Source organism: Lupinus angustifolius, chromosome LG17 (genome assembly GCF_001865875.1).
Source record: "Lupinus angustifolius cultivar Tanjil chromosome LG17, LupAngTanjil_v1.0, whole genome shotgun sequence".
Taxonomy (NCBI): Eukaryota; Viridiplantae; Streptophyta; class Magnoliopsida; order Fabales; family Fabaceae; genus Lupinus; species Lupinus angustifolius.
Window position 1 is genome coordinate 14,606,250 of NC_032025.1, and position 16,479 is coordinate 14,622,728.

Here is a 16,479-nt window from a genome sequence, read left to right on the forward strand (position 1 = left end):
TATCTATGGATTCAATCACAAAAAACAATGAAGTGGTCTACACTTATACTAAACATATAAAATTGATGAAAAATGGAAAATGCATGTTAATTATAACATATGATATTGGTCAAAATTTCATATTTTTAAAATGACCCATTAAGTTAAATCAGTACTCTAATCAATATGATAGCTTGTAGAACATTAATAAATTTAGTAACACGTCCAAGTTGTGGTTCGGGGGTAGTTTTTAAAAAACAAACGAATAATAAATAATGGCAATAACTCCTTCATAGATGGATATGTTTTTTTGGAGATGACAATTGTGGTGAGAGTATACTTTTAGCTTGTCTTCACCATAGTTATTTACCGTAGTTGACAATCACAATAAATATATATAATACAATTACAATAATTCCATACAAACAATATGATATACATTAACCGGTAAGAAAAAAAAAGGAAACATATGATTTTGATAAGCTATGAGTTACTATTTTCTAACGTGTTAGTCAATTACATTTATCCCTTATTACATACCATAACATATATACTTACCCACACAAAAAAATATAATGATTGCCCTTAGGTTGATTTTATCGCAATTATTGAAAATTCGGTTGATGTGATTGTAAGTATGAATGCGATGTTAATATTATGGTTGCAATGGAGGATGCATGGTGAAATTTAAAACATGGGTTCTAATAGAAAACTCTTTTTCCCTAATTAAAAAAGGCAAATCTAATAATAATAATCAACATGCTGCTGAAGGATTGGTGTAGGGGTTATAGAAGTGAGGCTTAGGAGCCATGGACATGGAGAATGGGGTACTCTTATTGGAAGAGCCACCACTGACCCCATGATTGAGCCTTTCACAAGAAGGGCACATAGTGAGGGTGGCTGTAGGCATAGGCATGTATACGGATTGTGCTAGTTTCAATGCTTTCATTTCTTGAAGCTCCTTCTGTAGCCTCATGTTCTCATCTTTCAACGTTTCACAACATTTTTTTAGGAACTCGTAGTCCACTTCTGTCTGCTTCAGTTTTGTTCTGCATCACACACCAAATATGTTAATAAAGATAGTATCTATAATTTTTTAATACGTTAATGATAATAAAATAAAAATAATAACATTGAAAGTTTAATTTTTAATTAAAGTGATATTTTTATTAGTGTGAGACAACATATAGGACAAATTCTAGTTAACGTACTTCTGCTCTTTATTCCTCCATGTATGTACATCTTAATGTCATTTTTTAATGGTAAAAAAATTATTAAAATATTTATCGTTTAAATTAAATTAAAAAAAGAAACTTCTTTTAGACCAATCAAATAGAAGTGACATACATTATTGATAAGTGTAAAGGGATGGAATCACTCGTCCTAATGGTGTTTCATTCTTTGTCTCAAGCCTATCATATATTAATACGTGAATAAAATAAAAAAATTAAAAGCAATAGGTAATAAAATAAAGCATTCTGATTGACTTGAGACATGAAATGAAAACATCATTTGAGACATGTGATCTCCATCCATCCGATGTAAAAATGCATGCATGTACACTCTAGTATAACTTTTTAAACATGGGACAATGGTCCCCTCAATTAACCAGAAGAAGAGTTAATATTACTTTACTTCCTTTAATGAATTTATTTTTCTATAAAGAAGTTAATATTACATTCCGCTTTTGTTATTTAGGGAAAGTATTATATATTCCTCGTGGACTTTCGTCCCTTATTCATCACTGAATGCCCGTGATTTTTATTAGTTATGTGGGTCTTATACATATATGACATACATCCAAGGATGGATAGATTCTTGGAACCTCAGAGTAAATTTTTTTCGTTATTAAAGGTCGTGCTGGGTAACAATCAATTATGCTTTTTTTATTCTGAAAAAGAAAAGTTTCATTGAACTGTGGGTACCAAGAAACGTTCACAAATATAATAAGATCGAAAAATACAAACAACCAAATCTAAGAATAGTGTTTTAAATTTTACTCCGTGACCCCAAATGTGACTGGAATATTATAGCTTTAAGAGTATCTAAAATTATATTGCAATTGCAGCTACATCCACTGCTTTTACAAGTAATTATAGTAAATATAATATAATTATAATCACAATTTAAAACATTACCAAACACTAAAAAGACCATCCTTCTATATACTCACGATCAATTATGTTTACGTACTACTCAATCAAGTATATACCTGGCTCTGCGATTCTGAAACCACACCTCAACTTGTCGTGGCAGTAGATTTAAGTGTTTAGCTAAAGCTTGCTTTTGTTTCTGTAAAAATATAATCCAAGGCAACAATAATAATCATAGTTAGTTTCATTACAAGTAAAACGAATGAAGAATTTGAGATAGTTTATTTAAAAAATCGATCTTTATTCTAAACTATCTTAAATATATAAGAAAGAACTTTATATATAATATATATATATATATATATATATATATCATATATATATACACAGGAGAATATAGATCCATTATGGTTACCGGATTGAGAGTACTATGTTGCTTGAAACTCTCTTCTAATAGAGCAGATTGTTCTTTGTTAAGCCTAAGCTTCTTCCTAACATTGGTTCCATCTTCATCTTCATCACTGATTCGTGAAGAAACCCTCTCTATCTCTATCTCTGTTGCCTCTACTTCTTCACTGCTAAGCTCTCTCTCCCTCTTCACCCTTCCACTCGAGAAAGATGAAACCACGCTGAGAGGTGAAGTCTGTGTGGACAAGTCAAGAGGAACTTGATTAAACTGGTAACTCTCACCAGAAAGGCCCAACGTTAAAGATGGTTCATCCTCATAGTAGGGTTTCTTTGATGTTGTCCTAATAAGTGAAAAATGATCATCGACAACCTTGTTGGATTGTGGTGATGGAGTGAAAGTTTCTTTTTGTGTTGTACTAGTTAAAGCTAACCCTAGAACAAGGTGAAGACCTGAGATACTAGCATCATGATCATGAGCCATTTAAGAGAGTAATTATGGTGATGGGTGAGAAGGACTTGTAGGGAGAAGGTTGCTGAGGGAAGATTTATGTTTTTTAGATGATAGTATGGTTTATAAAGTGTGAGAGGATGAGGAGAAAGGGTCTTAAGAAGAAGAGAGGGGGAAAGAACTTAAGAGAATGAATGAGACATTTTGTGGGGACGTTGGGTAGTTGGGTTGGTGACTATGATTAATGATTAATCAAAGGGTGAAATGAGTAGAGGAACAAATTCTGTCACAAATCATGTTTCACACTAATGATAATGAAATAAAAATAATATATGTTTAAAATTTTCAGTTAACATGATATATTTTTATTGGTACAAGAGAACATAACAATGTCAGATTATCTATGTTATTCTTGCATAGGTTGACAATTGACCAATGACCATTTGTTCCTTATTACTGTTACCTCCGGTATAATATCGTGCAACACTTGAATAAATCTCTCTCTCAGATGCTCCTTTAGAATCCTAACATATCACATGGATAGCAGTGCAAAAACACATCAAGAGGGTGGGTGATTTGCTTGCCTTGGCCACCAACATAGGCCTACCAATTACCAAATATAACTATACATTATTATTGTTGCCACACTTTCTTGTTCTGTATAAGCTTCCTCTTGCGTATGTAATAGCTTCACTTTATATTGTCCCAATAATTGGCCCCCTTTAGTCCTGCTTTTATTGTGTCATTGCAGCGGTGTTTCCATTCATTTTAGATCATATATCCTTTAATAGAAATAATGGTTTTGGAGTCAATAATATCTCCCAGATGACTAAACTCTTCTAAAATACTATTTTTTTTTTACTAAATCTATTTTGAGGTGCGTGATTACCCCTCTTAATAAGCAGTGACAGAGGTAGTGGCCACCTAGAATTTTTAATTTTTTTTATTAAAATACTTTTTCTTTACATTTTTACCTACTAGAATATATTTGTTGTCCCGAAAAGTGTGTCAGTTCATGCAATACTGGTTGTGTTTAGTCAAAAAATATTTAATTATTAAACTTTTAAATTATAAATAGTGACACATAGATAACATAATTTTTTGGAACAAAAGATGTATTTCCTTTACCTATACTCAAATAATGTCTTTATGAAGAGTAGTTGAAACTCATATGTTTCCTTAATTTGTAGCTTAATAAATAAATACACTGCAACTTTTGTGATCTTTCTGAAAATTATACATAATGAAAGTTCTCTTATACATGTAGATATCGATGTTGCTTATAATAATATAACTTCATTTGAGTTTATAATGATTTTACACTTGATGAACAAGATTATGTATATATTGATAATATATATTCTAAGGATGCTTGTAAGTAATGTAATATTGATTATATATATTTTTTGTCCAAAAGTTCTTTCATGTGAATTTCAATGAGCAAGAGAAGATTAATGTGAGACTCCAATTGCAAAATTCTATTCTTGATGTCGTTATTCATTTAAGTTTGAAAAATTATCAATCATATATCGTTAATCATATCTTACTTTATCAAGTCATTCGTCTTATCTTAGTTGTTATAGTTTAACTACTACATAAAATATCATTTTTAGTAATGAAGACAATCAAACAAAATTAAGTAGTAAGATAAAAGATGAAGTTCTTGCATAACATAGTGATTTATATTGAAAAAGAAATAGTGGAAAATTTTACCTCTAATCTAATCATGTATGTTTCTTTATATTTTTGTTATAAATTGTAATTAAATATTGTTGTCCCTCCTAAAATTTACATCAAGATCCGTCACTACCAACAAGTATCACTATTGGGAATAAAAAATTTGAAATTTTGACCTATCTAAAAATTTAATGATATCTTATATGATTGTACCAACACTTTTTTGATTTATAAAAGAATACTTTCAAACACAAAATTAGAACCAAAAAACTTACTTCAAAGTTATTTCATTACTTCCCTATTTCTATTCATTTTATCCCATTACACTCCTCTTCAATTCCTTATATTCCTTAAAAAACATAAAAAATAAGTGTTCTGTTAATAGTGTATGGATAAGGGGTTAAAATATAGAAATTGTTCTTAAAATTTACAATTTTTTAAATTTTAATTTATTGATTACAACATTTTGCAAGACCAATTGAATTCCTTAATTGATAATACCCTTGGTGTACTCATTAAAATTCTACATTAAATAAGAATACACATATATATTGAATTATTGGTGATAGACTATTCATATGATTTAGCACTCATCAAAAGATTGCACTGTAAGTTATTTCCTAAAATAAATAACCAAAGAGAAAAGAAGAAGAGCATGATTGGAATAGGTATTTATAAATATATGTGTGTGTTAGTGACTTAGTGTGGTTTCTATAATTAAAACAGACCCACATGAACTGTCTCCCACTCCATGCTTGGTTGAACTAGTTAGTGATGGGTACCAATACCATGTCAACTTGCTTACAAATCTTGCATTTGCATACTTTTTAATGAACGAGTAACGTGAGGGATGGTTGGACCATTTTCTCTCTTGCTTATTATGAATGTGGATATTAGAAAGGGATGTGCACTATTCGTTTGTTTCCAATGGAAATAAAAGTAAAAGTAGGTACAATAAACACACAATTATATTGGAGTTTCAAAGAGTTATAATAATGGCGCCAGAATATGATTCATCAACAAGAATTCGGATCTTTGCTTAAGTAGAAAGTTGATGTGGAGTGTTCAGGACCTACTTCTCTGTATCAGTACTATATAGCACTTCCAATAATGCGTTGTCGGCGATATAGAGCAGAAGTTAGGTCACTCATTATTGATGATGAATCTAAAATAATCAGCTACAAAATAACACTGTTAATATACCAGCTTCAACTATAGTAATATAAGATTTTACTCGATTTCTAGAATGATTAAAAAATCTAATATTCAATTTTTGAGAACGACATTTGTTGAGAATGATAGTCACACATCCTGAAATGAGATTAGTTCTTAATCAAAAAGGGTGATGAAATATTCTTGATATACAAAAAAAAAATTATAGCAGATTCTATCTATTAATTAATTAATAAATGGTTTCCTTTTATTTTTCATTCATGCCATTAAACAAGTAATAGTTTATTGGGGAAGAGGGTTTTTTAAGTATATGTGAATGCAATACATACTTATATATTGTGTTGAGAGAGTTTCTTTGTCCCCATATTAGTTCTACACGGCTCAAATGTGATTGTGATTTAAATCAAAATAGTTTATTTAACTTTCTTTTTTCCTAACTTATTGGCTACCTATGTGAAAACATCATAGTTTAATCTTGTATAAATATTTTTTGAAATTGGAATCCATGCTTGATTTTCTTATGTGCCTTAGACTAACTCCAAAGGTAATTTAACCAAAATATTTGTGTACTATTTGAGCTTGGAGTTTAGCTTCACTAGTTAAATCAGTCAAACCCAAGCTTTATACCAAGAGATCGTGAATAACTCCTATGTGTATTATTAGAGTCATATAAAAAAAAATCTATTTTGAATAAATTACATTACTTATTTGAAATTTATTTTTTGTAATGGTTGGAAAATTGTTTATGTAATGTATTATGATTTATAAATATGAAATTATATTTCAATTCTATCTTTAATTTCATATTTTAGTATAAAATGTTAACAAACATATAAATAATTTATGGAGCAATTTGATAAAAGAAAAAATAAATGAGCTATATATATAAGTTAACTCAGGCCTCAACCTTTTTAGATAAGCTAATCTCATCCTTTAATTTATGTTTTGCTCATTTAAATAAATAAACTGAATTTGAGCTACATTTTTTTCTTACCGACAAAGTCTGTGCTTTAAATACTCCATTTATTTACCCCACTTTACTCATCTAGACATTCATTATACTCTCCTTATGAATTCACTCTTTTCATATTATCTACCGCTTTAGCAAATCAAGAAGCATAAATTGCATTTTTCATCTGTTTGCCCTTATTGCATTAGATAAGGTGTGATAGTGGTGAGTATGAGTTGTTACGGATATTTTGGTCAAAATACATTGTAATATATTACAAGTAATTAATGGTTTTAATGGTTGTATAAATATGTGTGCATTAAAGTGTATTGGTTTTAATGGTTCTAAAATTTTGTATGTATCAATTTGGCTCCTCAAAATTTGAAAACATCAAAATGGTTCTCAAAATGTTAAAATAGTTGAACATTTATTAGTTGGTTAATTAGTTTAGTTACGATAGTTAGTTTTTCTATCCTTTATATAAAGGATTCAATGTAATTTTGTTTTCAATCTATTCAATATTCAATAAATAATATTTCCTTCTCTCATCTTTCTTGATTCATCAAGAAATCTTTTTTATGTCTCCTACCATTTTAACATGGTATCAGAGCGATAATTATTGTTTTGATCACTTCCGCTTATGCTTTTACCGTTCCAAGATTCAAGATAGAATCATCATCCTGCATCAATCATCAAAGTGAGAAGAAGTTGGAGTTTGATCAAGGGAAATTCATCATCATATTCAAAACCCTCAAACAAAGAACTCATTCATTCTTTCTTCCTTTATGTTTTTTTCTTCCTTGATCCATTCGAGGTTAAATTCTCATCATATATTGAAGAATGCTCAATCAAGTTTATATCATCAAGAATTAATAAGAAAGAGGACTATCAAGACTCATTCGAGAACTTCATCAAGAAATAAAGTGCAACTCTTTTATTACTTCTAACATCTCGGATAGCATCCATTACAGCTTAATAAAGAAGTCTTCATATATGGAATCATGTTTAGGTCCTACACACAAAGTGTCTATATCTGTTCCAGGGCCATGCATATATGATCCAAAAGTGAAAATCTTGGCATTTGTTTCGTGCACCCGATGTTCATTGAGTCCTTTGACCTGACTAATGGTTTTGATTTGTCAGAAAAGTCTTGGCTTTAGTGCACATACATTCTTTTCATATTCTTTATCACTTACCCCATATTATGTTTTTTTCCTTTACTACTCTATTTTCTTTACACCTCTCTCATTAAACACACAATACTATGGTGTGTATTTTACATCATTGAAGCAGTATATTAGGATCGAGATTCAGATCCATTTTCTCTCTTTCATCCATTATGGTTGGTTAAGCTTCTGTCGAAATAGATGGTTAAGATTTGGATGAAGTTGCTTCTACCCTATGGTGGTTAAACGTTATTATTACTTCACATTCAGATTTCAATACTGGGAGATGAAGATTCGCTCACCAACAAGAGGAGGTATTAGAGTATATCATTGTGTTCAACACAATTATTTCAAGCTTGGAATGCTTAATACATTCCAGCTTGCGGGGGAATGTTAAAATAGTTGAGCATTGGCATTTATTAGTTGGTTAATTAGTTTAGTTATGATAGTTAGTTTTTCTATCCTTTATATAAAGGATTTAATGTAATTTTGTTTTCAATCTATTCAATATTCAATAAATAATATTTCTTTCTCTCATTTTCTTGATTCATCAAGAAATCTTTTTCATGTCTCCTACCATTTTAATGGTTTTAATGGTTGTATAAATATCTGTTCATTAAAGTGTATTGGTTTTAATGGTTGTATAAATATGTGTTCATTAAAGTGTATTTTTTTCATTCGGAAATTTTGTATGTATCAATTTGACTCCTCAAAATTTGAAAACATCAAAATTGTTCTCAAAAAGATAAAATATGTATGAAATTAGTCTTTTTTAGCATTTATGACCCTATCAAAAATCATTTTAACTCATATTTATGATTTTTGAGTATTACTTTGGATTTTGTTTTTCAAGAATTAAATTGGTAAACGTAAAAAATTTTAAGAACCAAAATATATATTCAATGAATGTTAACAAGTGTTCGTATTCGGATATTGTTTAAGGAAGTAAAATAAGTAATTTTGAATTGAGGAAGCTCAAAGCAACAAAGATCTTCAATAAACGAGAAAGCTATGAACCACAATAAGTTTGTTGGACAACATATTTTACCCAAAATCTTAAAACATTGTCTTTATAGATCTTGGTACTTATATACACTTAGCCTTTTTGGATAGAAGTGACACTAGCCTCACTAGTCATGGTCTTTGCCGCTTCTAAGTGTTGGTGATGTGGACCACTTATATTGTTACCTCTTATTATGAGTTAGCCGCTCGAGCTGGTCTCATGTTTCTAACATCATAATATTTAGGTTTCTCTGTTTGAGAGAGATGCAATTGAAAGTGCAAAGCGTCAAGGATTGCACTAGCAATGTTTTGCCTATGTTTTGATGAAGACAAGGAATTAGTTAAAGCTTGAAGATGGCTCAACAATCAACATGTCGAGGGCTCAAGTGATGTCTTATTAGACTTAGGTTATAATTCTTTATTATCTTTTTAGAAGTCTAAGATGATTGCCATAGATATTGAGTCTAGGTTAGGTAAAATTAGGTGTGAGTCTCACAAGACTTAATAAAGTAATTAATCCACTAAAATGAGACATCATCTAGAAATATATGATAATTAGGTTCATGCATTTACATTGATTTTGTGCATTAAAGGTATTATATTTTGGAAATCATGTATTGCATGAACATATATCATATAGGCAATTTACCATGCATTAACAAACTAATTTTACACTATTTAATCGATTAACATAATTGAACAGAATTGGAGTTTCAACAGTTTTCTATTGCAGTTTCAACAACCCATTAATCGATTAAATGAGTAGTTAATCGATTAACTGAGACTTTAAACAATTTTCTATTTAAACTGAAATCTCAGAATATGTGGCATAAGAATCCATACACTTTTACATCATTCTCACTGCATATTTTCGAGTCACTCACTGTTATATCTAGGAGAAAATATGGCATGTTGAATTAGGAGAAATATTAGATCATGCTAAGGCTTTAGTTTTCATATTCATATTGCATGATTCTTTGAAAAGCTTTCTTGCATCATTCTTGTGTTTCTTGAAAAGAAAAAGAGATAGTTTTTTTTTATGATTGCATATTTTCAGAAACCTCATGCATGAACGTTTGTATTAGACTAGGACGTCTTGTGAGTTCTTGCTTAGGTTTTAGGCTTTGATATTTATTGTAATTTCGGACTATTAAGTACTCATTAATAACTCAAAGCATTGTTAATCAAGGATTGGGAAAATCCTAGCTGCGATTAGGTAAGGTGTTCTTCACACAAAGACTTTGAGGTCTTGGGATAAAGAGCGATACCTTGGCTGAGGTTGAATCGCGGTAAGAAATGTTTTCTTGGAGGCGGTTTTGGGAAAGGTCAAACCAATGTTGACGAAGTTCTTTGGGTTCCAAGAAAGGAGCGTTCGAGTCTTATAATTGGAAGCGTGTATGTAACGTACATTGTGTTCTATAGTGAAGAAGGAAAATCTCCCATATCAGAGGGGAGGACTAGATATAGTTTTGCAGTTGATAGCAAAACGAACTAGGATAAAATCCCTGCACAATCTTTTCTATCCTTTTCTCTTTTATATTTCAAGATGTTTTAATGCTAGTTTGAAGCTGATATTTTGCATGCTTATACCTTGTTACGTTCTTGTTAATTTTGCATAAAAGTATCTGTTGTATATCTGTTTGTGTGTTGGTTAATAACTATGCAAGTTGTTGTTCTGATCATTCTGGTTATGTTTAGATTTAATTGATTAAGCCCACTGGTTAATCGATTAACTATGCATTTTTCAGCTAGTGTGTAAAAACCAGAAAAGTGGAACTTGAGCTCCACCACACCTATTCAACCCCCCTTCTAGGTGTATTATGCCACTGATACCTAACAACAATATGGACACCTTTATAGGGAGTCTAGAACTTGTCAAGGGCGTCCATTGTATGTTAGAACCTTGTCCTAGGATGTTATACTTGTTGTGAATTTTATGATGTGTAATGTTTGTATTATAACACATTGTTTAGAATTTTGTCATGTAAAATATCACACCCTTGAGAGGAATTCCTATTCCTCTGACAAGGATATTATCATAAAAATAAATATGACAATTTATTTTGGCCCCAAGTTAGTCTGAACGATAAAAATAAAAGAAATATAATTTAATATATATATATATATATATATATATACATGTTCAAATTGTAATGATTGCTAAACCACCCCCAAGATAGGGTCCATTACCCTAAGGGATATGCATTTTGTATTTTTAGACATTTTATTCATCATGCATTAATAAAAAATACATCATTCAAAAAATTCATTCCTGAATGCATAAACATAAAAAGTACATATTCAAACATTCACTCAATTATCCATTCATTTATTCATTGAAAAAATAAAAAATTTCATTGGTTGACTTATGCATTGAAAAATAAAAATCTTCATTGATTGACTTATGCATTCATTCATGCATTCAAAATGAAATTTTTTATTGATTGACTTATACGTATATTCATACATACATAGATATATGAAAATTGATCACCCACTACTTTTGCATGCATTTATTAATTATATATACATACATTAAAAAACATATCATTCAAAAAAATCATTTCATCCATGCATACGCTAACTCAAAACAAAAAACTATCATTCATAATAATGCATTCAAGCATACATTATTCATACATTCTTTTAATTTTCTATCCATATATGTATTTTAAAAAAATAAAAAAAAAATACATCTTCATACATTCTCTTATTTATTCATACATTCATCCATTCACTCATGCATCAAAAAAATAATTTCATACATTCATTCATGTAAAATAATACATATGACTCAAACATTTATTTCTTCATTGATTCATTCAAATACTCATTTACACATTCAAAATGAAAAAGAAAATACATCATTTAAACAGTCATTGGCTTATGCCTTTATATATTCATTAAAAAGAGTACATTACTCACACATTTATTTATTCACGCAATCAAAAAGAAAAATTCATTCATTCATTTAATCATACATTCAAAAATAAAAAAAATTTGATCGACTTATTTATCCGTTGATCACATTAAAAAACACATCTTCATTAAATGGCTTATGCATTTATTCATTCATTCAATTATTCATGCATACATTATTCATACACTCTTCTACTTATTCATGCATACATTATTCATACAATGTTCTACTTATTCATTCATTAATTCAAGCTTACATGCATTTTAAAAAATAAATAAATTAATAATGTATACATTCATTCATACACTCATTTAAAAAATACAATGATCATACATTCATCTAATTTTATTCATTCACTCAATCATTCTAAAAAAATTCATTCATGTATTCAGAAAGAAAAGTAATCACTCATTGACTTAGACATTCATTCATGCATAAAAAATTATTAAGCACTCATTCACTCATGTATACATGCAATTTAAAAAATAAACACATTACTCATACATACATTCACTTATGTATATATTCATAGAAAAATAAAAATAAATCATTCAAAATAATATATTCCACGCATTACCATATTTTACATTTTAATTTTGTTGCATTCATTGTCACAAACCTTCTCAACTCATCTTAAAAATAAAAAATATTTCATACATCTTCACATAGTCTTCATGCATTCAAAGTCATATACATCATAAATTGCATTTTTTCTAAGAGTCTCATGCACTAAAAAAAGAAAATTACATGCATTCTATAGTTGCATCTCATGTGTTTTCATGTGAATTTTCATTCTCACATCATTCATACATCACAAATAAATCAAATGCATCCTCATATGCACATCATGCATTTTAAGGTAGTATGAGCTCAAAATTAGCATACTTGCATTTCACGCATCATTTCGAGTTATAGATTGCATTTCAATCCATATAACATGAAAAAAAATGTTCACTTCATGTATATCATGCATCAATAAGAAATCATTTTTTGCATGCATTTCATGAACCCACTGCTAAGGATACTCATCAATTGAAGATTGGTTTTAAGAACAATATTGTTAGACTCAACTGAAAGCAATCAATATTGAAACTGAAGACATTTAAAAAGATAGAGAACTTCTAGTTTGTGGTTGAGTCCATACTTGATATTGTATTATCTTCCACCCTAGCAAAGTTTGAGACCAATTTGAAAAATTCTCTTCACTTGAGGACCCCCAGTCAAAGTTAAAACATTCATGCTCTCTCTGAGAAAGATTTACTTTCAAATGCATATCTTTTTAATAAGTATATACAAATACATTGATCATACAAATTTCATCATCTTATAACTCACCGTACTAAGTCTAGTCACCATATTTATCCAAAGAACTCACAACCAAATAAACCGAAATAAAATTAATCTATGCATAACTGTGCGATATTTGATTTAAAATAAAATATAATGGAGAATGATGCAAATATAAAACCAGAAAAATGATATACATTTTCAGGCAAATTTGGTGATATTCGTCGTCACCCCATTTGAGCCCAGACATAATGAAAGGAGGTAATTTTTTGAATAACCCTCAATATTTTAATAGCCCGGAGAGGGTAGCTTTTCAACAGTTTTCCTTGATATTCAATTATTAAAGAAAAATATTCTTTTACATTAATCATGTGACCGAAGGATAAGAAAATACAAAGAACACTCCTTGCTAAAAAAAGAAAAAAGAAAAGAAAAAAGAAGTCCGTTGAGAATCCTCAATTAATATCTCAGGCAAAAGTGCAATATCAATTATCACAAAAGGAACCCTTCATGAAAAATTATTGCCTTAATCATAGGTCACCCTTATCAAAACCTGAAAAATTCTCTTAATAGTTGAATGTCATGTTTGAAAAATGTTGAAAGTAGAATAAAGAAGAAAGGTTAATGGTGGGTATGGGAAACACAAGTTTTGAGCATTATATCCTTTTTTGAAAATCCTCGCCAAACCACGGTACAAGCTTAAAAAGACATTGTCGATGACTTATTTGCCTAAGATGTGCATCATGACAAAAAAATGTTGACTCCACAAATCTCATAAAATTTTGATAAAATATCTCATCTTTAATGCATAAGTTAAAATTCATTATCATCATTATCATATCAACACAAGCCTAAACACAAATTAAATATCACCAACCACAATCAAATCTCAAATATAAGCTCAACCTTCTATCATTCGTAAGTTCGCCATCACTCATAAGCCAAACACAAATTAAATTCTATCATAACCACCACCGCATCTACATTAGCCAAACCTAAATTGAATTCTATCGTTACCATCATATCCACCCAAGTCAAACCCAAATTAAATTTTATCATCACTACCACATCACCACTCATAGCCCAAACACTTACAAAAGTTTGCATGATCATTGTTTTCAAAAAAGTTATGCATGAAATAAAGAGTACTAAAAGCAAAGGAAAATTGGAAGCCTCTCAAATTGGGGCAAGTTTTAAGATGATTTACGCTCTAAAGCCTTATACTTCAAGTTTTTCAGATCATTTTGAATAGAAGAATGACTCACATTAGCTCAAACTGGGAGTGGAAAGTAACAAGAAGCCTAAACTGGGGCAATTTTGGAGTTGATCTCATTTTCTTATGAAAGTTTATAAAAATCCCAAAACTAGGGCAATAGTGAAATGACTTTTCTTGACTCCAACTTGATTCGATAAAAATAAGCCAAATGCCTCAAGTAAGGAGAAAGATATTAAGTTATCATCTTCGAAGACACCTTCAACAGCGACTCACACATATCTTCTACTTCCTATCAATTCAAGTTGTCACATCGGGGTTGTTCACAAAAAAAATAAAAATAAAAGAGTGTTAGGTTGAAAACCCACACGGGCATCCCAGAAAAAGGTGAGTGGTCCTAAGTCGAAAACCTACAAAGGTGACTTGAGATCGTAATAAAATGAGAGAATTCCCGACATATGCCTACATACGGTATTTTGGGCAAAAATTAGGGAAAATTAAATGAATACCCCAAGTTGAAGACTTGCTACTACATATCATCAATCATCCAAACTGAGACAATTTTTTGGAGAATCTAAGTTGTAGCCTCCTGAGTGAAGACAATAGTTCATAACAAGCACATTGAGGCAAATTTTGTTGTGACAAAAAACATCAACATTTTCGAGAAAAATTCTATGCAAGCCTACACTGGAGCAAAATAGCTAGGTTTAGTCATTATCCTCAAGGCCATACCGAGGCGATTTAGGGATCACCTTAAAGGAAAGACATCTTTAAATAAACTGAGGCATATTTTGATGAAAGAAAACTATGGTACCAATCAACATCAAGCAACGAGGACCACTTCAATCGAGTCTACAAAGGTTGCTGAGTTCCGTCCAAAAAATATATATATAAGTGATGCATTAGAACATTTGTGCACAGGTCTTACTCCTCATTCCATTCAAACAAAATATATAGTACTCGTATCATATATGACATACATACATTAAAACATAATTATGCTTATCAATGCATAGTCACATTCATATATCAATCATTATAGCACAAACAAACAAAAAACATGGCATAATCATTCATTGCATATAACTAGGCATCCATACATGCATCTTCACATTATTATTCCTATGAGTACAAACAAACAAATAAACAAACAAACACACAAACAAAATATTGCATTACATATAACCAAGCATTCAAACATTCAACCCTATATTATTCTTCTAATAAGCACAAACAAACAAACAAAAAGTGCATTACATATAACCAAGCATTCAAACATGTGTCCCTACAATATTCTTCCAATAAGCGTCAACAAATTATTGCATTGCATATAACCAAAATTCAAACATGCATCTCTACATCATTCCTCTCATAAACATAAACAAACAAACCAAAAATTGTATATCATAGACATACATTCATACATAATGTCTGCATTAATAACCGGTGCGAAACATTCATTCCGCAAGTGAATTTTCTAGCTTCACACCAAAACCTCCATTATGGCAACATGAGTGCCTCAACAAATCCCTGATTCTTTATGGCAGCACAAGTGCCTCAGCAAATCCTTGATTCGTTATGGCAGCACGGGTGCTACAACAAATCCTTAAATCATTTTTGGCAGCATGGGTGCCTCAGCAAATCCCTGATTCTTTATGGCAGCACAGGTGCCTCAACAAATCTCTGATTCGTTATACTAGCACAAGTGCCTCAACAAATCCCTGATTCGTGATGGCAGCACAGGTGCCTCAGCAAATCCCTGAATCATTTCGACAGCAAGAGTGCCTTAGCAAATCCTTGAATCATTTCGATAGCATGGGTGCCTCAGCAAATCCCTGAATCATTTGGACAACATGGGTGCCTCAGAAAATCCCTGAATCATTCTAGTAGCATGAGTGCCTCAACAAATCCCTGAATCATTTTGGCAGCATGGGTGCCTCACCAAATCCCTGAATCATTATGGCAGCATGGGTGCCTCAGCAAATCCCTGAATCATTTTGGTAACATGAGTGCCTCAGCAAATCCCTGATCCATAACGACAAGTGCAGGAATTGCCTCAACAAATCCCTGGTCCATCACGACAAGCGCGAGAACTGCCTCAACAAATCCCTGGTCCACCACGGCAAGCGCAGGAACTGCCTCAATAAATCCCTGGTCCATCACG

At 30.8% G+C, this 16,479-nt stretch overlaps 1 protein-coding gene across 1 annotated transcript; it reads right to left on the reverse strand.

Moving 5' to 3' along the window:
- LOC109330499 (homeobox-leucine zipper protein HAT22-like) lies at positions 400-3,158 on the reverse strand. Its single transcript, XM_019564694.1, has 3 exons — positions 2,488-3,158; positions 2,192-2,271; positions 400-1,028 (listed from the first exon to the last, which is right to left on the reverse strand). Exons 1-3 carry the CDS (start codon positions 2,959-2,961, stop codon positions 734-736), a joined length of 849 nt encoding a protein of 282 aa, XP_019420239.1. The 5' UTR covers positions 2,962-3,158; the 3' UTR covers positions 400-733.

Coding starts and splice junctions, on each gene's coding strand:
- LOC109330499 (XM_019564694.1), bottom strand. CDS start 2,961: ATGGCTCATGATCATGATGCTAGTATCTCAGGTCTTCACCTTGTTCTA. Junction 2,272..2,487: donor AACATAGTACTCTCAATCCG/GTAACCATAATG, acceptor ATATTTTTACAG/AAACAAAAGCAAGCTTTAGC. Junction 1,029..2,191: donor TTTCAGAATCGCAGAGCCAG/GTATATACTTGA, acceptor TGTGTGATGCAG/AACAAAACTGAAGCAGACAG.